Source organism: Lissotriton helveticus, chromosome 5_1 (assembly GCF_964261635.1).
Source record: "Lissotriton helveticus chromosome 5_1, aLisHel1.1, whole genome shotgun sequence".
NCBI lineage: Eukaryota > Metazoa > Chordata > Amphibia > Caudata > Salamandridae > Lissotriton > Lissotriton helveticus.
Window position 1 is genome coordinate 1,167,700,361 of NC_136065.1, and position 22,767 is coordinate 1,167,723,127.

Here is a 22,767-nt window from a genome sequence, read left to right on the forward strand (position 1 = left end):
AAGAGAACCCAAACATGTCATCGCTCTCTGTCATCCCTCAAGGGGTACAGTGGTATTCCAGTAACCTTGAGACAGGCTGTATGTATAAAAACCTTGGTGTATTTAATCAAACTTAGGATGACAGGCTGAGACAAGAGCGGTCTCCTTAATGAATGAGTGCAACTTTGTTTTCTCCTCTACAAAGTAATGTTGCATGAAACCTGTGCATGGGGGACACTTCTACAGCTTGTGATTGCAGCTAGTGTCTACTGCACTCCTGTCGTTCATCTCTCTCCCGGAGACCATCTCTGTGATTTATGAGTTATTTGGAGCGGGTGACTTTCACTATCAGGGCCAGTGATCTTTATAGTGTAAACCGGAACCATACACTTCACTCCAACGCCTCATGCTGCCTGTTTGACCCCCCCACTGCGCCGCCTTCTGCTCTGTAGTAAGTCTGGGCTCCGCTTCCACCGTTCTACCTCCTCCAAGCATCTTGCACAAATCTATTCCTCACTTAACAGTGGCCACGGTTCAAGGGTGTTTATAGCCCATCTCGGACTCTTAGCAACGCTGTCAGTAACCAGACAGGAACCTGAACCAACTCCTTTTGGGAAGTCACACTGCGTTCCGTGCACCAGTGTTCCTGCTTTCAACAGAAAGTGGATGCAGACAGATGCTACAATGTAAAACACACTTGCTTTCCAAATTGTATGGAAATGTATATAAATATATACCTTGGCCATGGTCCTGATGGCTCTTCTCCTATTGTAAATCGAGATGTACTAGTTAGTTTGTCCTAAAACAGAGATTGCTACCTGTCAGGTTTCTGGGGTTGGTAAGTCACTGAAGTGGTCTATGTGGGCATTGGAAGGTGATCAACAGCAATCTTGATGGGCAAGGACGTAAGTACGTTGGTTAATTGCCAAATTGGAGCAACCTCTACTTTCTACATTCTGGTTCACCCCTAAAGACATTACTACCGTAAACCAGCTTTGGGGCAGGTGAAAGGAGGCAAAACTAGAAAAGTACTGTTTTTTTTAATCAGAGATAGTGGATGACCAGTCACTGGACAGACAGATAACAAAAAGGCTAGCACTCTGTACTCTGAAAAGCGCAACCTTTTTTTTTTACCAAGAAACTATCTTGGTTTTAATGTGATCGATCAGCTCTTTTTGTATGCACCATTCTTTTCTTCCTATGTTTTTTTCTGTTTTTGTTTTGGGTTTTCAATTAAATTAATTAATGGGACTAATGTAATGGGATGTATGTCATTACAACGCATGCTTTCACTCCGCATGCTATTACGACGCAACTTTTACAACGCAAGTCGTTACAACGACTTGCGTTTGGGGTGCTGGATAGTGAATAGTTTAATTTACTATTTCAACTCCAGTCCCCGTAGATAGTAGGGAAGGTGTTGGATAGTAATTAAACTATTCCCTATCCTAGAGCGCCCTCCAGCGCAAGTCGTTGTAATGACTTGCATTGTAATAGTTGCGTCGTAATGGTAGTGCGGAGTAAAAGTTGCGTTGTAAAGGATGTTTCCCAATGTAATGTGGACAGCCACATATCCTATTTTCCTCTCCCCACTGATGGTGCTTTGGGTGACATATATGATTCCTCTCACTGCAAAGAAATACTTGCTGCCCTTAATTTACTCTATCATTTTAATTGCTGGGCTTGCCAATGGTATTTTAACACACATTTCCACCTAACTGTAACTTCACTTTAATCGTAGTTTTTTTCCGGCTAATTTATACAGTTTTGTTTAATGTAAAGTAAGGTATTACTATATATAAATATAAAATCACTTTCACTTTTGTTTTTTTCAGTGAATTTTCTAGGGTTTTATTAACATAAAGTAAGATTTTATTATAATATTTATCTATCACATATCCCCAGTTGTGCACAGCCTTTGGCTGGGCACAGTGGGGAGTTGGGTCAGACCCCGCTGGTGCCAAATCCACACCACACACGGGCTTCGCCCTTTGACTGTGTGCAGTGTGGTGGCAATGCCAATAGCTCTAACTTTTACAAAGGCGAAACCGTTGCATTGTAAATGCTTGTTTCTATTTTTCATCAAATAGTGAAATGGAAAGCAAATCACGTTGTCCCTGTACTGTTCAGTTCCCTTATCTTCAAACACTTTGAATGCTGCCTATAGTTTGATTCATAACTGAGCATGTTGTATGATTATGGTACAAGCCCTTTTTCTGTGTTTTTATGATGTTACACAGCTGTCATCAGACAGTTATGTGAGCATCACTAGCAAGGGGCTTTGGCTCCGCCCACATGTTGGGGCCAGGAGTACATGTTTTGATTGGGCAGAAGTTGTGTATTTCCTCAAAAAAGTACTTGCCCTCCACACCACTGTGATCATTATGTTTATTTATTAAGCTACCTGAGCTTGAACTTTCAGCGGCCAACACATGACATTGTAAAGCTATTAAAGTGTCTTAGATAACAAGATTATTTATGGCGCTTTTTTCCTCTGGCATCAGCACAGATGGGAAGAGGGCAGCCGTTAACCTACATGGATATTATGACTGGCTTGACAGTGCAACTATCGCATGACCATTTAACCTACACAAATAGTTTTCTACAATTTTTTGCTTCCACACAAATGCATATCTGTGTCCATGCTATTTACTTGCAATGCTTCACATTACCACACACCCTTACTTTAAATCCAGGCCTACTGGCATTGCCAGTGCTTGTTTAAAATTAGGGTTCAGAATATGTATGAGTCCCTTTTCATCTCTGGTTGCCACAGGTTTTCTACTTCTATGAGGAGTTCCTTTCTGCAACAGGGTGGCACTTTATTTGAACCGTGTGCACCCATTTTATTCAAGCGTGCACTGTAATTCAATAAGTCAGTTCAGTCAGGTTCATCAAGAATCCTGTAAAACCTGACGAGTCTTGAACTCTGTGTTTTCAGGAAGTTATTAACACCCCTTTCTCAGCCGCTCTTTTTCCCAAAGAATAGAAGCGTGCCAGTATTATTCCTATATTTTTTTTAACCTTCTCTGGATGACAGTGTTTACAACAACTATTGTCCTATTGCTTTACTGCTATTCCTTGCCAAACTTGCAGAAAAAGAGGGCAAAGTTGAAGTCTCCTCCTTCAGTGTTACTAAAGTTCTCTTGGATTGCTTCCATGTCAGCTTTCAGCCTCCTCACAGCACAGAATGAGTTTTGTACGATTCTTGATTGGGGGGGGATCACTTTCCATGGTTTCGTAGCGTATATTGATAGACAGACTGTGTAGTGGATATCGGTGATGCGGCGCTGGGCCAGATCTCCTCTTTTCTCACTGGACGCAGAAGAAGCATTTCTCCATCCTCATGGCTCCTCACTAATCCCAACGCTTTTTAACACCATGCGCGCTGCGGGTTTTCCCGCTGTGCGCTGACTTTTTAAAAAACCTGCGGTTCATGACGAGCTCAGCTCGTCATGAGCGTACGAGAGGCGTACCTCATGACGAGCGTCGAAGGGGTTAACATCTACTTGACACCTTTGGCCAGATTGTTTTTTTGGTCTCTCTTTTATGTGCTATATGGATGACATGCAATTCAGCCTCAGATTTAATGTCTACTCTCATCAGGCGGGCAACTAGAGCCAAATTTCGGGGGGGGGGGGCTGGGAAATATTTCAGGGGGGGCTAATTCTTCCAACCATGGACAGAGTGGCTGTAAGAAGGGATGAGCGCACAACAAAAGATTTTAAAGACCTGCTAAGTACTCGGGTGCGGCTGCAATTTGATGCTCGCCAGCCCGCAAAGCTGTCGCAGCCCGGCGAAGCTGTCTCAGCCCGGGCTGACAAACACGACGGGGGGGGGGGCTGAAGCCCCGTGAGCCCAATGGGTGTTGCGCGCCTGACCCTCATACAGCTCTTCGACTTACTTGCCGGAAGCGACAGAGTAGATTAATGACAACTGTCTGAAGCTCACTCCTGACAAGACCGAAGTAGTAGACACAGTTCTCCCCCTTCTGTCTTGTCTGCAGCCTGGTGACACAATTCTTTGGGTCTCTGCCCCAGTGGGGAGCAAAAAACTCAGGTACTGCTTTGATAGAACTTTATCCTTTAAACCCTACATCAATATAGTGGCTTCCTTGTGTTAGGTCCACCTGCACATTTTAAGAAAGGTACTCCCATTTCTTTCCCAAGATACACATTTAAATGCAATCCATTCAATTTTAGAGACAAGATGTGATTACACGAATTACTTATACCTTGGCTTCTACACTTCTACTACTCATCTTCTACAAATAGTCTAAAATGTCTCTGGCAGGCTCTTACTTAAAATGCCCCAAATAGCCTCAATCTCATGCCAGCTTAAGGCTTTAGATTGGCTTCCCGTTTAAAAACAGATTCTGTCTAGAAGCCTTTGTATTTTCTTGAAAGTCATTCACAACATCAGACCCTCCACTATGCGCCTTGACGCCCATTGGGCTAAGTTTGCGCACGATAAGATTCCTTTATTATTATTATTATTGAACATTGTTTCTCGCACTATGTTCCGGCGCACCCTTTTCTCTCGGTAAATGACCCTGTGTTGCATTCCATGAATCAAAGGTTCAAGGCGAGGTTGCTGCTCCTTTGCCTTTAGGGTGGCTTTGTATTGGAATGCACTCCACGTTAAGATTGGGTCTATTCCTTGGTAGGTGAACATTTCAGAAGGCTTTAAAAACCAGACTTTTTCAGATATCCTGAACTTGTCTTGCATTTGTGCTAGAGTCTGAGTGTAAATTTGTTTTTTAATAGCGCACCGCGCTGCTCACCTGAACCACATTGTTCTACCTTGGTCTGTCGCGGCTTAGCCATTTGAGCGGAGGGTACGTGCAACACTTTTTAAAAAAATCACCGCACCTAAGAGCACCAGAGAACAGCGCTCCATTCCCCCTTCACGCTGCTGCAGTACCGCCCCCCTTCCTGTCTCGCTTAAGGAAGTGCGCCGAGCGGACGCACGCAGCGGCGTGCCATAGGTGCCCCAAAGGCAAGTCCGTCCATGCCTGAACAATGCCAGACACCCTTCCCGTTATTTCATCTACCTTCCTCCCAGCTCCGCAGTGGCTATGATACGATACACTAGTCAAGAGCTTTGCGCATTCAATAGACCACCTCCCTTTCCAACAGCACCTTCCTCTCTGGCAGTAGGTACTACCCCCATCAGAATGACGGGGACTAAGACTAAGAGTTCCACTAGTCACAAACACTCCCCTCAAAATGGTATATTTACTTCAACACCAGGTCCAAGTCCTAGGAAACCCACCCACACCAACCTAACAGGTTTATACTGCAACGCTCGCTTTCTCCCAAAAGAAGCTCTCGAAATCTGGTCCCTGTTGGGCTCAGAGAAACCAGACTTATTTTTTTCACTGAAACATGGCTTCACAAGTTCTTGCAACCCGATATTTCCTCAGCCCTCCCTCAAGATTATCAGCTGACCAGACTAAATATGAAATGGGAAAAAAGGAGGGTGCATAGGCATTGCTTTCAAGACTAACATGAATATACACATTATTGACTTCATCCAAATGGACTGAGGAGAAATCAGCATTTTTAAAATAAACAGTATCAGGCAAGAGACCTGGAGAGGGGCCTTACCCTATCGACCCCCTGGCAACAAAAGTCACTTCACCAGACATCTAACAGAGGTAATTGCACCACATGGTTTGGCTGCTGGCAATTTTCTCCTTCTGGGGGATTTTAATTACCACGCTGACATTGCTTCAGATCCTCACTCAGACTATCTGGCCTCCAGCCTTAACACTCTTGGCCTTGACCAACTGGTAACTGGTCCCCGGCATACAGCTGGGCACACCTTAGATCTTCTATTTACTGACTCTCTCCAAGTGAAGGTCGACCAACCAGTCCCAGTCCTGTGGTCGAACCACTATGTCCTAAAATTTCAAATATTGGGCATACCTACCCGACAAAATCCCTTGAAGGAGTTAAGACTAAGCAGATCCTGGAACAAAATACACATGGACTCCTTTTCTAACCATTTTGCCCTCCTTCCCCCACCAGAATTAGATGCCCCAAATGAGGCTGCCAAATTGCTCGAGCTACCTATCACCTCGACCCTTGACAAAATCGCCCCACTAAAACAGGTTAAATGCCCTCATAAACTCTCCACCTGGTTTACACCAGACCTGAAAAGCGACAAACTAGCTGCCAGAAAGACAGAACGTAAATGGAGACATGCAAAAAGTGCCACAGACAAGCAGGACAAAAAAATAGTACACAGACGGTATATGGACCACATAGCTGCAGCCAAAATAAGCTACCTAGGGTATTGAATCAACCAGGCATCAAACTCACAAAAATAATTTACCAACCCCCCCTCTTGCCAACCTGCGCATACCTCCTCGCAGGAGTGGGTTGACTCTCAGTTTTTTTTGTGAACAAAATTAGTAGCATCCATAGCTCCATCCCACAGCCACAGGGAACTCCTCTTAAGGAGAGAAACCAGGATGTCACTCCCACTCAAATCAGCATCCTTAGCGAATTACGCTCAGTCACTGAGGAAGAAGTCCTAGCAACCCTCTGCACCGTTCCATCAATTCGGAAAGAGGCTATAGTAAGACCCATCTTAAAAAAGTCTCATGCGGATCCCCAACAACACAATGATTACCGACCAATTTTGGGAAAGTCATGGAAGCACCGGTAAATAGTCAACAATCTAAACACCTAGAGAGCAATATCCTGCTGGACCCCTCTCAGTCCGGGCTCCGGGCCTTCCACAGCACCGAAATAGCATGAGTGGAGATAGTTGATAACATCAGACTCTCCCTGGACGCCAGACAGCCCGCCATCTTGGTCTTACTAGACCTATCAGGGGCTTTTGACACCATCTCCCATAGCATCCTCTTGGGCCTGTGGGAGCTTGGTTTCGAGGACCGAGCGCTAAACTGGCTCAGGAGCTACCTTATAGACCGCACATTCAAAGTCAAAGTAGGAGCTTTCACCTCCAGGTGCCAGCCCATTGACAAGGGTGTTCCCCAGGGTTCCATACTAAGCCCCACTCTTTTTAATCCGTATCTATCTCCATTAGCTAAAATAATCGAAGCATAAGGCTTTGATACAGTGTCTTAGCTGACGACACCCAACTGCTAATCACTCTCGGACCAGATCCCACCTCCACTAAACTCAAATTTAAACAGTGCATGGCAAACATCAATGATTGGATGACAAATAATCACCTCCAACTGAACGATGGTAAAACAGAGGTGTTACTCTTCGGCAAGGCACAACTGTCGAACGATGACTGGTGGCCAGCCACTTTGGGCCCATGCCCTTCACCTAAACGGCAGCCCGTAATCTTGGAGTGATAATAGACAACAAACTCTCAATGTCGAATCGCATCAACCATGTAGTATGCACATGCTACGGGCTAGTGCGTAGCCTTAGAAAAATCTTTAAATGGATCCCATTGTCCTCACGCATGCCTCTAGTACAGGGATTAATTATGAGCCTCCTGGACTATGGCAATGCCCTGCTAGCATCCATAAATGAAGCACACCCGACAAAACTCCAGGTCTTGCAGAACACAGCGGCCAGACTGGTCCTCAAACTCCCCCTTCGTGCACCTTCTGCCCCCAGTCTGAAGACCCTGCACTGGTTTCCAATCAGAAGGCGGATCACCTTTAAAATATGCTGTCTGATACATAAAACTCTAAACAGAAAGGGACCTCAATATCTAGCACATAAACTAATAAAACCTCAACCAGCAAGAACCCTTAGATCGGCAAGCAAAAAATGTCTAACCACACCAAAGATCCGTACCATCAGGAATGGCGGCAGATTAATCACCAAAATCGTCCCAACGATTTGGAACACGGCCATAAGAAATTCCGAAGATCCCTCAAAACCCTGCTGTTCTGAGTCCCTGGCAGCTTTGCTTTCTCTGTTCTCCCGGTTCCTGCACGTGCTAGCGCTATGAGACCTATGGGTGATATATGCCCTTAACAAATGACAAATAACATAACATAACTCCTCTAGACATCTGCGAGCTTCCCAAAATGAATAGAACATATTTGTTAGCTCTTGTTTTCTTTGAATTTTATGCATGGTCTGCAGTTAATTTCCTCAAGTCAAAATTGTCTTTTGATTATTTCATCTCGCTTTAAAGAGGACGGTCCCCCTAGGCCACCTTCTGTTCATGAGCTCAATAGTACAGACTGCTATCCTGTGGATTCCCCCTCCTCCTGTACTCTGCCCCCCACAAAATCTGAAAGTTGCAGAAGTTGGCTCTTCTGGTCTTTGTTACTTCGCATCGGAGCCTGGGCCGGAGAAGGCGAAGACGGACTCAATGAGGGCCCGGGACAAATGCAGCGAGGAGGCGGGAAGCCCCCCACCCTCCTAGTTAAAATGGGGCAACCAGGATTGGTGCAGCAGTAGCAGCGGTCCAGAATAAGGCAGCAGGAACCAGCGGTGACCCGATCCGGTGTCGGAGCACTCCGGGAAGGACTGACCAGCCAGGCCTACCTGCTGAGCAGAACGGCGAGCAGGCGTTAGAGGGATAGGAGACTGCTCGGCCTTCCAGTGTTCACCTCAAGGAAGCTAAGTAGATGAGCTCCCTTCCTTGCTCCCAAAATTGAAAAAGTAGATAACATGTATTGTTTGATGACTTCCCGGAACATTAACTGTTGTATAAAAATATGTAGATGCTGAATGCTTTGATATGCAGTGACAGACAGAATATTGTTCAATTACATGAGACTTTCTAATTGTATATTTGTAATTATTTTAAAAAGTTTTTAAATGTGTACATATTGTGAATAGTATTTTTTGTAATTGCCTTTAGCCCTGAAGAAGTCCCATGAGGGATGAAAAGCGTTGGTGGCAAAGCAATTGAGCGGTGTTTTTAAAAAAAAAATAAGCATAAGGAGGATAACTGCGTATCAATAAAGATTTTGAATTGACTACAATCAAGACATCTGACTGATTAATAATTATGTTTGGGAAGTCTTTTCTGTTTGATATTTGTTTTCATTGCTAAACATTACTTGCACAATACTAGCTACACACATAAAAATAAAATTTTCTTGGGTGCTGGGTCAGTTTGGAATTTAGTAACGGCGGATGTTATCTGCCATAGGGGGGTGTATATGGGTCACATCCCAAACCCAATGCACCGAGGGTACTTTCTGACGATATAGGCATACATGGTAGTGAAGATTGGTGCTGGAACTTTGTAAAAAGTTCTGACCCTGGTTCACAGAGACTATACTTCACCTCAAAAAAGGAAGTGACCTAGGAGCAGCAGCGGAGGGTCCCTCGGCTCCCCTGCTTAAAGTCGTTTTCCTATTTCCATCTAAAAACGCTTCCATTCGATTTCAAATGGTTTGCATCCTTTTCTCATCTGAAATTATTATTCATAATCCATGCATCACAAGCACCTACTTGATTTTGTGCCCGCCAGGTGAATGCAATGTGGCTGCTGGGGCCTTGCCTCATTGGATAGGGCCACACCTATGCAAATAAGGAGGCGGCCCTTGACATTATAAGGCACAGTGGACACTACAGAACAGGCCTGCAGGCATCTGCAACCGCTTTCTTGTACAGGCCCCGCCCAAAAACATAGACATCAGTCCTGTAAATTGGTGCATGCAGGTTGGAATCCTCCTCTGTGATGTGAAGGAAACATAAACGAAATGTGTCTCTGAGACAAAAAAAAAGTGAGTGAGTGCTGTATTGCTGCAGAATAATAAGAGTATTTATTATCGAGTAAACGTACAATCGCTTAAAAATCGAAAAAATACATTGGTTGTTATGGAAATCAACCATGTATGGGGGCCAGAAAGGGATTGTTGGCTGGAATGTTTAAAAGCGATTTCTTATTTGGTTTCTGGGCTTAATCCATTGTTTAGATTATTATTTTAAGCAATAGTTATTTCTTAAAACACAAACATTTGTTTTGTTAGACTTTTTATTACAATGTATTTTTGAGTTATTCTGTAATTTCGTTTTTAGACTCCAAGAGAAGACACTAGACTTCGAACAATTTCCTTGCCAGTATGCTCTTCCAGTTCGGATCCATTTTTGAGCAGTGCCAGGACTATTGAGAAGGCTGAGGTAAGGTTAATTGCACAGTTGTTCCATGCTTACTTAATGAAAAAATAAGTAATGTGATTGAAGAAAAATCCTCTATATATATATATATATATGACCCGCTTTCTGTTTACCCAAAGTCTTTAAAGTAGAAAACAAAGAGAAAATATAAACTGACCATTCACCTATCCGCTGCTACGAAATGATTTACCTATTGGCAGCCTAAATACATCATCTGTACCTTATATAATGTGAGCTGTTATTTTTCTGAAACAACCAGAGGCTTAGCTGTTATTAGTGCAGCTGGTGCAGTAGCATAGAGGTAGAGGGTATGTCTACTGCACCACAAATATGTATCTTTTCCCACCCAACTGGTGTTAGCGTATCATTTTAGGAGGCGAGACTGGCACAGGGAAGAGGGGGGAATATGGCAGACGACGGGATAGGTGAAAAAGAAATAAAAAATCCACTTACCTTGCGCTCACCGCATCGCCAACTCTGTGATGCAGCGAGCGCAAGGTTAGTGGTTTTACTACTTTTTTAATTTAATTTGACCTATTCTGTCATCTGCTGACTCCCCCACTGCCCCGCCTTACCCCTCTTACCTGTGCCGGCCGCGCCTGCATTTTAGTGCTCTCTCTAAATGATTGTTATTATGAACGATTGTACTCTGGAATATCGAGTACAAGAATATTGTGGTACACTCGTAAACAATATCAATGGACATAATATCGAAAGGTAAGTTTATAGATTTACCAATCTTAACTCCCCATATATGTACCTTGAAGATGGGCATAGCTTGAAGGTACAGAAATATGGAATTAGGTATCGAAAAATGTATACATTATTTCCTTTCGATATTTTGGCCCTTGATATTTTGTCTATGATATTAGTGGCCCCCGATATTCTACACTGAATATTCAGGGTCCATACAACTACGAATATTTTCTGTATTATGAGCCTTTTACATTTATTTTGGAACTCTTCCATCTATAGATCCATACGCATGACACCAAGATTGCAAACAGAAAAAAAAACACAGGCAATCAATTCAGTTATAATTCTTTATTGTTTGATTACTTAAATCATGACAATTAAAAGAGGTACTTCATGTATACAAAAGTGAACCCTTAATACATAATAGTTTGAAAAATATGATGAAATTACTAAACATTTGTTAGAACAGAATATCCCTAGAAATTAAATGTTCATGATTGTCCGGAGTCCAGATTTATTGAATGAAAGACGTTGGACTGCCCAGGACAATTTTGCCGTTTTTGGGACCCAGCGGAGGACGGCCAAACATTAACATTCTAAAAAAGTGGAATAGGAATAAGTAAAACAAAGAGAGTGAAGCAGCATTTTGGGTGTCTGCACCGGATATTCAGGGGTTCGGTAATATCAGGAATAGCTCATCAGTGTGCAGATGGGGGCGGCCGAAGTTTTTTTCCCGCTTTTGTAACAAATTTGGTGAACCGGATGTTGAGCATCGTGTTTTCTGGGTTCATAGTGGCTATGATAGCTTGTCAGCATGATCGGGCTCCGAGTTTGTTCCATTTGGATCACTGAAACAATATCGATTGCAAAAATATAGAATTACAAAAATATTGAGTAAAAAATATAGAATGCCAAAATATCGACTTCCTATCTTCAAACAGGTAAGTACAAAAATATCGAATGAAAAATATAGACCTACAAAAATCTAGTCAAAATATCGATTTTTTAAATAGTTAAAAGTAATTTTAAATTAATGAAATAATAAATATAACTAACTTAAACATACTTAAAATACTTAAATAACATTAAAAATAATAAATAATTAATATAAATAAAAATATTTTTTTAATACACACGCACATATATATATATATGTATATATAAACATAGTATTAATAAAAAATATACAATATATTTACCATAGGATAGCGAGAGGGTTAAATTTACTATTACCACTCCACTGAGTGCAACAGTAGGGAAAGCGTTGGATAACGGGAGTGTAAAAATTACTATTCCCACTCCACAAAGTGCAACAGTAGGGAAAGCGTTGGATAGCGTAGGGGTAAAAATTACTATTCCAACTCCAGTGAGTGCAACAGTAGGGAAAAGGTTGGATAGCGTAGGCATAACATTTACTATTCCCACTCCAGTGAGTGCAACAGTAGGGAAAGCATTGGATACCGGGAAGGTAAAAATTACTATTCCCACTCCAAAGAGTGCAACATTAGGGAAAGTGTTGGATAACATAGAGGTAAAAATTACTATTCCCACTCCAGAGAGTGCAACAGTAGGGAAATCGTTGGATAGCGTGGGGGGAAAAATTACTATTCCCACTCCAAAGAGTGCAACAGTAGGAAAAGTGTTGGATAGCATAGGGGTAAAAATTACTATTCCCACTCCAGTGAGTGCAACAGTAGGGAAAGCGTTGGATAGCAGGAGTGTAAAAATTACTATTCCCACTCCAGAGAGTGCAACAGTAGGGAAAGCATTGGATAGCGTAGAGGTAAAAATTACTATTCCCACTCCAGAGAGTGCAACAGTAGGGAACGTGTTGTATAGCTTAGGGGTAAAAATTACTATTCCCACTCCAGAGAGTGCAACAGTATCGAAAGCGTTGGATAGCGTAGGGGTAAAAATTACTATTCCCACTCCAGAGAGTGCAACAGTAGGGAAAGCGTTGGATAGCGTAGGGGTAAAAATTACTATTCCCACTCCAGAGAGTGCAACAGTAGGGAAAACGTTGGATAGCGTAGGGGTAAAAATTACTATTCCCACTCCAGTGAGTGCAACAGTAGGGAAAGTGTTAGATAGCAGGAGGGTAAAAATTACTATTCCCACTCCAGAGAGTGCAACAGTAGGGAAAGTAAATACTTCATATATAAATAAAATTAAAATAAATATTAATACCAATCACAAATTAATTAAAATAATTAACACTTTTATCTAATATATTAATTAATCAATTAAAAATAAAAATAAAAATTAATTAATAAACATATTTACCTACTAATACAAATTATTTACCAATTAACAATAAATTAATTAACAATTACAAAATAATTAAAAAATAGATAAAATAAAAACATTTAAAAAATAGAATTAATTATAATTAAATTACTTCCCACCCTATTCCCCTATAAACCCACAACCGAAAATAAATTACTAAAATTAACATAATTATCAATTAATCAATTTATTAAAATTAATTACCAATTATATTTTAATTAATTACCAATTAATAATTAATTAACAATTAATTCAAAATAAATACCAATAAATAAACATATTTAATTAATTATAATTAAATTACTTCCCACCCTATTCCCCTATAAACCCACAACCCGCTACAGAAAATAAATTACTAAAATTAACATAATTATCAATCAATCAATTATTTAAAATGAATTACCATTTATATTTTAAATTACCAATTAATAATTAATTAACAATTAATTCAAAATAAATACCAATAATTAAATTAACATATTTAATTAATTATAATTAAATGACTTCCCACCCTATTCCCCTATAAACCCACAACCCGCTACAGAAAATACATTACTAAAATTAACATAATGATCAATTAATTAAAATTAATAACCAATTATATTTTAATTAATTACCAATTAATAATTAATTACCAATTAATTCAAAATAAATACCAATAAATAAGTTAACATATTTAATTAATTATAATTAAATTACTTCCCACCCTATTCCCCTATAAACCCAAAACCCGCTACCGAATTATATTACGCAGAAATTAAATACCATGAAAATAATTTATTAATATAAATAATATAATAAATATACACTTTTCAAACATATACTAACATAAAAAACACTTTAAAAATTGATATTAACTTACTTACCTCAAATTCGATATTTTTGTAGTCTATATTCTGTCCATTCTATATTTTTGTAGTTTATATTCTGTCCATTCGATATTATGTCCATTCTATATTTTTTAATTCGATATTAATGCTATCCTATTCGATATTTTTGTAGTCTATATTCTGTCCAGTCGATACTGTGTCCATTCTATATTTTTTAATCAATATTAATGCATATCGATATTAAAAACTCGATATTTTGACTCTATACCGTTCCATTCGCTCCACAACAGGATCCTTCTGTCATTAAATAATACAGGACATGCCCACACAGGCCACGTGCTCTATTGATTCTGAGTGATAGCCGCACCCCCTGCACTTGATTTTATCACTTGAACGGCACCATCCGGGTAAGTGCTTTAAGAAGGGCCATTCACCCATCCTCAGAGCCATACATTTTTTCTTCATGAAAGTGCACAGGTGCTTGATAGGTAAGGTGCCACAGGCTACCATTTCTAGTGTGTTCTACAGATTTACTAGTTAGAATTAGGACTTCTAGTTTCATGGTATTTATTTTTTTATATTTCCTTCAGTCTGCCATTTTTACTTTCATCTCCTTTTCATCTCATTTTTTGGTACTTATCCATATTTATTTTTCGTCCTACAAAAATCAAGTGGCAACTAGTATACTTTGACATTCATTTAACTGATAAAGTTACACTCAGTTGACTCTATTTTTTTAGCCAAATACAATAAAACAACACGCTCACCGTAAAGCGTTAGCGTGGACTATTAGAACATGTACTCATCTGAAGCTATTAAAGCTTCATAAGGAACTTTTAAGCACTTTTTAACTCCATATGCACGCAGTATGCGTCCCTTTTGGACTACCCTTCATGATTGACACCTTGGAGAGAAACACAAAAAAGATCAGATGTCTGTATATTCCGCTTTAAAAACATAGATACATACTGACAAACACGTTGCTTTCTATCTCAATTAAAGTGTAAAAAAATAGTAAATATCGAAAACGTGGAGCCTTATATATAATGCCTTTGAAAGTGGATAGTATTGCGCATTTACAGATGTAAATAGGTTAGAAGGAGCAGAATGCAGTGGCAACGAAGGTAATCATGCAGTAAACACTGCAGTACAGACATTATAAAGTGGAGTGGTTGGATTGAGAGCTGGTGGCCCAGGATGGAAGGTATTTACTTAATGCCAGGTGACTGTTCCAAGTTTTATTCTGGACATTTAATTAACACACATGGGTCCTGAGCGGGTTTGATTACTGCTCTTCATGATGAGAAAAGAACTCGTAAAACTAATGAAGTAGATTACAAAAAACTGAAAATGAACTTTAAGTAATGTTTTTTTATGTGTCTCTGTTGCATTGCTTGTGTCTACTTTCTCCCAGTCTTTATCCGAAATCTTTACCCAAGTTTTGTCACAAGGTCTCTTCTAGTGTAGAGGAACACTCATGAAAGGGACACGACGTAGGTGTGTTGTCACGAACCATACCAATAGAGGTTTTTAATCTTTCTATCCTCAGGGGACACAACTCAGTGCTCCAAGGCCATATTCGGATCCCTACAATTATTGCAGTAGCACTGAAACAACAACTCCTCCATTGGCAGTGAGTATGTCTCTTTTGCTGTCTAATGATTATGCAGTGATGAGGAAACTGATCATTTGTTGGGGCCTGGTGTTGTGGCCAATTGATTCTACTCTTAGGGCACTTCCGTAGGGAACGTCTGTAGTGTTGTGTGTGTGAAATTACTAAACAGATTTATTCCTGCATATAAGATTATTCTGAAAACTGTTGGTGTTGTTAGATATTTCCGATTCTTGCCCCAATCATTGAGCTGCTGTTAGAATGTGTTGTCTGTTGACTACAATGGAAGTGGTAAGCTGAAAGACAGTTCCCCACTGAAAAAGGGAGTCTTCCTGTGGCCCAGCTGACACTATGTGGGACTTCTATCATCCATGAGTCGTTTTCTCTACGAAGGAGAATTGAAATCTGATTCTGCCCCCGGCAAAAGCTGTATTTCTTAGGGCTTAATTTAACCATAAAGCTTACTGAACTTTGATGCTACTTATCATGCTTTTAGACAATGCTTGTAGATTTGGTTCACAAAATATTCTTGTTTTCTCCTGACAGCGCTACTCAGAATATCACTGCCAGTCAAAACCAGAAGCAAGCGAAGCAAATGACTCACCTGATGAAGGCATCTATGATATCCCAAGTTACTTTCTAAGATGCATAGTAGGTCAAACTGATGTACCAACTCCACTCAGTCAAGATCTTTTTAACTAGGGGGGACCCCACAAAATGCTATTAGAGCTAAAAGGAAATTGGGCAAAATATTAATTCAATGGCACTGTAGACTTATGTTAAAGCAGAATATTATTAAATGGTATGAGAATTTCTATAAAGTGTGGGAGCCAGCCGTGGCAATGCTAGATATTGCCATAGATGTGTGCGGGAAGCAAAAAGGAAACAAAACACTAGACAATAAGTACACAGGATGGTAAACTTGAGGTATTGTGCCATTTGCCTAAAACATTTTAATTTTAATTTCATGAGATTAATATTTAGCATGTCCGTAGCTCAGGAGGGAGGTAGGATGCTGTACATAGATGAGGAATATACACGACAGGTCATATAAGTTACAGCTGCCTGTATGAAGAGTTAGAAATGAATGCATATGGGTGATCCAACAGTGTGGACCGGGAAGTCAAGTCAAGATGGAGTTCAAGAAATGTGAGAGGGTAGGAGGTGGACGAAGATGGGGTGTATCTTGAGGTATACAAAGCACCAGAGGGCATAGGGTGCCCTGCTAATGAAACTCATAGGTCACAATATGTGAGATGCCCCATTCTAGCTTTAAGGACAAATGCTAAAGGGATGTAGTGGCACTTTGACTTGTCCAAATAATCCTCCATAGAAGGATTCCACACGAACTGGAGATGCTCGTGCAGGGGAGGAAATGTGAGTGTCATATATTGTCCATCTCTGTAAGTGCTGTTCAAGGAGTTACATTGAAATTAGAAACTTCATTTGAGGAAAACATTCTCTCTTCTTCTTCTGATCAGATCCTTATCTCCAAGGGAAAGAGGAATAATGATAAAAGTCAACACTTAAAGAGAATCAGTTTCAGTCCCTCACTCTGCAACATAATCCTGTCATTGCCTCATATCTATTGCAAGGCGTGCTCACCACGTATGTGCTTTTGTTTTTTTATCTAGTACTGTCGCAATGAGGACGGCTCGGCCCCAGGACCTTCAAGTTCCCCAAAATGCACGCACCCCCTCACTCAGGTAATACCAATGCAGAAATCCATTGGAGGATGGGAATGCTTTTACATGTTGTTCATGGTTCACCTTTGCTCATATCTATTGCTGGAACTCAACCTGTACCCTTTCTCACCGTGTCTATTGCCTGCCCTGCACGTTTGCATATAGGTCAGATCTGCACTGGTGGAGACAGCTCGGCCAGTCACCATTATGAGGGCGATAAAATGAGTTTCAGTGCCTGGGTGATGACACCTATCATGTTACTGAATAACAAACAGTATGGTTTGTGGTGTGTGCCGGGGTGGCATTCTTGAGTTATCACCCCTAACAGACTAGATGGGCACCACAGGACATGAAGATAGATTACTGGAACTCTAGTGTAATTACTATGCAGCATTTTCACAAGGGTTATACAAATTTGCATGAAAAGCTTCAAAGAAAATACCTAAGTGACAGGAAACACAGAGACAAAGACTGGCATTTCCACATTCTCATCACTTTGCTTAAGAGTTAACTTTAATAAGATTGTAGAAAGCAAATTTATTGAAAACTTGTGTGTTTTGAAAGCTGAATCACTTACCACCTGGGCCCATATTATACATAGGGTCCATGTTTGCGCCATGGCGCACCTTTCAAAAAGTGCTCCTGTCGTAGACCGGGATAGTGGGCCCTTTTATGATGGATGCACTGACCCCTCAGCCGCAGCAAACACTGCCAAGCTGCTTGTGTTTAACTGTACAGACGGCACTCGTCCTTAACTTTAAAGAAGGAACAGTGATCCTCCTGCGGGATGGTGCGATGAGTGACTGCACCTGCCTGCAAGGGGGTGTCTGGGAATCCATGGGACCGCTTTGCCCCCTCACAGCTCTAAGAACAACACGGTTAGGCAGCATGACTTTTGCAATGCAGCCTGCACATCACCTGCGACTCAGCCCCGACCTCTAGCAGACAGAGCACTCTGCCGCACCAACTAGCATCAAAGCGCTTGTAAGAGCTCATTTCAGTAAGCCCCTTGCACAAGCAACGAGCGATGAACTTCCAAGCGGATGAAGGACTTTGCTGGCAACCTCACACCCCCAGTGTTTAGGGTTTAGTATTCATTCCCCCAGGTAGGTCAGTGCCCCAAGAAGCGCACTCAACAAGCTTATCTCCCTGACAGCTGTCTGGCTTCAGCCCGAGTGGATGAACACATTTGCAGCCAGATTTGCTCCTCTTGTTCAAGCAAATTCCACCCCTTGATACCCCTACAATATCATTGGGGCCACATCCCCATGAAAACAAGGGCAGCTCTCTCACAATAGCAGAATAGCACTGGTTCTACATGTGTACCAGTGCTGTCAGTAGTACAGATGGGACAGCGCAAGCATCTGCAGCCCATTCTGTAATACTATAGTGCCTCATGGGTACACAAAGCGCGTGCACACAGCCGTTTTGCCCCTAGAACACTTTGCGCAATGCAGCCCCCGGCATACATTTAGGCGTGTGTGGGTGAGCATAGTACGCTAGAAAATTCCATCCAACATACCATACTACACTAAGACAAACATGTTATGAGCTATGAACAGCTGAAATTGTGGCAGGAATATTGTTGCACTGGTTTAAAAAATGTCTTTGGAGCTTGCCGGATAGACCCACACTTTATTAAGAGTTCTGGCACTTCATGGCATTGCTATCTACAATAATGGCCTTCTCTTGTGTACTGTGTGGTCAAAGACCCCAAGTAAATTCTACTTATTCTACTATCAGGCAGAGGATGCTCATCAACCTTCTTGCTGCGTGTGCTGATCCCAGTCACTCACTTTATTAGTTAAAACCCTGTATGTGTGTGTGTGTATAGCCCACAAATGATCCTATTCCCTCACTACACCTTTCTACCTGGAAAAAGGGGGAGAGGGGGTTGACAGAGCCTCACGGGAGCAACACCCAGGGGAGGATATGACAGGCTGGTACTCGCCTGAATCCCCACTTATCATCATCAGCTACTGTCAACCATGAAAGAAAAGGGGATAAAAATATGTGCAATGAAACCAAAATGTGTAACACGTGTTAAATGACCCTTTGTGGTATGACAGATCCCTAGATATTCAAGTTCTATGTCACCACTACGTTAAAAAGAGCTGAGCTAAACTAGCAACTACACCTTTATTCTGTGCTGTTTGCTCACTCTATTAAAAACAACAACCAACATGTTTCATCACCTCTATATACTTTACCGGTAATTTCTTCAGGGTTTTTAGGGTCAGCGTGAATCTTGCACTTCTAGATTCTCCCTTTATTGTACCAGGTGGCCTTTTTGTTATGAGCCTACCCGCCCCCCGTAGAAGAATCTACGCCTGTCGGACTCCACTACACCATTAGTGAGTCCCGTTAACCGCCTAACGGTCGGACTCGTCATTGTGCAATGGTCTTGACCACACAGTACACAAGGGAAGGCCATTATTGTAGATAGTGATATGAGTGGGGGGCGGCCTGTTTCCCTTTTGCTTCCCCTTAGGCTCCTGTTATGATTGACTTCATGGCATTGACCTGTTGCCTTAATTCCCATGTGAGATAGCTCACTGCATTCACATGATTACTGCACAGATCGTTGTGTGTAACCCGAAGGTGACTGGTCAGAAGCCATGCAGTGAGACTGCTAAAAAAAGATACCATCCAGGCAGTCAATACTAGCACCTTATTAGCTGCGCCCAAATACAAGGTCGTTTCTAAGATATGCTGCCTAGGTATAACTATTTGATTTATATTTATCCCAGTGACGCAACTTTTAAAACTTTTTCCAAATTTGGCAGGTCAAGCGAGACCTCAAGGAGCCTGCTGACCTACCTGCCTCTGAGCATTCAGATGAAAGTGAGGATGATGAAGAAAATGAGGCTCAGTATGTGTATATGAGTAGTATGTAAGTATATCTCAGTATCAGCTCCAGGGTTACAATGGACATAATACAATAATTATGTTTAGAGAACAATGTCAAGAGCATGTCAGTTTCACCTTGTCTGAAACTGAAGCATACAGTATCAGTAACAAAGCAACATACATACCCTGGCAACCAGCTATGCTCTCAGCAACAGGAACCCTGCGGTGTCCATGCACCAAAAGCTGACCTTAAACATGGAGGCAATATAATTTAAAGTACGGCGTGTGATCTACTTTTCCCAAAGCTGATCATAGAAAAGCTACAGACAATTCAAATTTAAAGTAACATATGAAGAATTTCAGTCACTGCTTGGAACGCAAGCACTAACTTTACTGATGCCTGTACTTGACCATTTCAGTAAAGGCAGGAGCTTGTCCGAGGTACAGCAGACCTTCTGACTTATTCTGCACCATTGCAGTGCTGGAACTTGCCAGGGGTTTTTGATCAATAAATGTCTAATGCACTTCAGAAACCAAGTATTAAAATTCGTTGTAACCATATGTAAAGTCTGTAATACTATGTAATGATATTCTCGCTTAAATCTGCGCAGAGGGAAGTGCTATGACAAACACTGAGAGCAGGTGTGTTAATATCAGTCAGGGCTTTTACTATTTTGTGGTACATTGACATGGATACAACTCTGTGTACAGATGTCAAAAAGGTGACACTGTGAGTTACAAATATGAAATTTAAGACACCTACTCATTTGATAGATTCTGTCCTTCCATTTACTTGTCAGCTCTATGCGCCTTTGTTTGTACTCTTTTGCACCAATTTTCATTCCTATAAATTCTGCAACTGTATTAACATTTGAATAATTCTTAAAAATCATCCCTAGGTGTGCCATTGTACATTCTAGAAATTAAACAAAGAGTTATTTCAGGTGTCCGAACCTGAGCCTCTCTTACACACAGAGTGGCAAAAGATGCACAAGCACCCACCCACAGCAGTCCCAACCAAAATAAGGAAAGAGAAGAAATACTAGAAATAACGGAAGTGGGCTTATGGGAAGTCATCACTCAACAGAGCTTCTTCCCAAGCTTGCAGGTGGTAGCTGTAGAGCCATTTGTATTGAAACCCTATCCTTAGCAGATGTTAATAGTAGTCATTAAAACTCAAGATTCTATATTTACCTTGGATGTGAAAGCAGCGAGAGCTGACACTTTTGTAAAATATCCATCCACTTGTATGGCTTGACTTAGTACATTTGTCTAGCAATTAATACACATTCTCATTTCTTTAAGACCACAGTTAGTTCAAAGTGTTGTCAGCGAAATGGATTACACAGCAACGGCATCCAGCTCTCAAGACCCTCTTGCGTAAGTAGCTCCTTAATTTGTAAAAGTCTAACAGCTTCTTTACAAGAAAGATGGTTGTGCATATCTTGAAACCACTATGACCATTCCCAATAGGTTCAAATTGTCTTTGGAGTTAAACTGGTGATGCTTTAGATAAGTGATACCTGTTACAAGCAATACTTAATGCCATCTCAATAGGTTTCTATGACATAATCATAACATCTTCTTCTATTGCATCATTGATATCACTGATAGGGGTGTGAATTCTAGCCACCTTAGGGCACGAGTTACAGTTACATGTGGTAACTACAACTAGTGAATTTCATAGGTTTTGCAGGTTTGAAATGGCGTTTTTTGTCTATCATCTTTCATCTATCTATAGCATCACTTTTACCTTTGTTTTTTCCACCTATCGAGATATATATATATATATATATATATATATATATATATATATATATATATATATATATATATATATATATATATATATATATATCAAAGAAATCGCCACACTGCAAGCTGGCGCTGCCGATTATCCAAATGACGAGGAGTAGACCCTTCAATTGCTGGTGCAGAAGTGCTTTTTATTAAATTCGTGCCAGCGCGTCCGCCATGGCGCGTTTCGCCTCAAGAAGAGGCTTGATCACATGACAAACTGCAAGCCAGTAGGCAGACTTTTTAAAGTGACAGTGCATGGTAACAAATTGTAAACATGGAAGAAACACTGTGCAAAATTGCGTCGATTGAACCAATAAATAAATAAATAAATATTGTTCCAAATTTAAAACAGCCTGTGTATATATAGCAGCAAACCTTATATATAGTCATGGCATATATGTTGCGCTAAGTAAAGTCAACCTATGATTAGCTACATATAATTATATAATTTACCTTGGGCGTGCTGTGGAGGTGCAGGCAGCTGCTTCACTTGCAGAATAGCGGGGACATCAAACGCTCCCCACATCTCTCTCTCACCTGCTCTGCCCTCCCCACAACCCCTAAATAGCCCCACACTCAATTACCACCTACTGAAAGCAGATGGGACATGTATGTGAAATTAGACGCGGTATTTCTGAATCTGCGTGTTATTCTGCAATCAAGGGAACTTGTAACATGTTTTCTAATCCCCCTCAAGCAATCACCAAAAAGTAGATCATATCATTTGTAGGGAACTCGAATTCTGTTAAAATAGCCATTAATTGTTATTTTTTTGCGTGTGGGTGGATTTCTGCATCATGGATATGCCCAGCACGATTTGCACATTTCAAATGTCGACAGCTCTATGGAAGATCGCTAGTTTGACCGAGAGCCAGTGGTGAGTGGTAAATGTGCCTTTTGCTGCACCGCTCGGGATTCCCATCTGAGAATAGTCTGGCTGTGCTGGTTTG

General features: G+C 41.0%; 1 protein-coding gene across 5 annotated transcripts in view; it reads left to right on the forward strand.

The window, feature by feature from the left end:
- Positions 1–22,767, forward strand: part of PLEKHS1 (pleckstrin homology domain containing S1) — an 81,980-nt gene that overhangs the window by 17,407 nt on the left and 41,806 nt on the right. For all 5 annotated transcript variants that reach the window (XR_013594850.1, XM_078643858.1, XM_078643856.1 and 2 more), the window contains exons 7-12: positions 9,960–10,061; positions 15,420–15,503; positions 16,029–16,133; positions 17,117–17,188; positions 19,954–20,060; positions 21,323–21,397. Coding sequence is in view for 4 of the 5 variants with exons in the window: in XM_078643858.1 (XP_078499984.1) it covers positions 9,960–10,061; positions 15,420–15,503; positions 16,029–16,133; positions 17,117–17,188; positions 19,954–20,060; positions 21,323–21,397 (545 nt within the window). In the remaining variant the exon portion in view is untranslated. The remainder of the gene's footprint in view (positions 1–9,959; positions 10,062–15,419; positions 15,504–16,028; positions 16,134–17,116; positions 17,189–19,953; positions 20,061–21,322; positions 21,398–22,767) is intronic.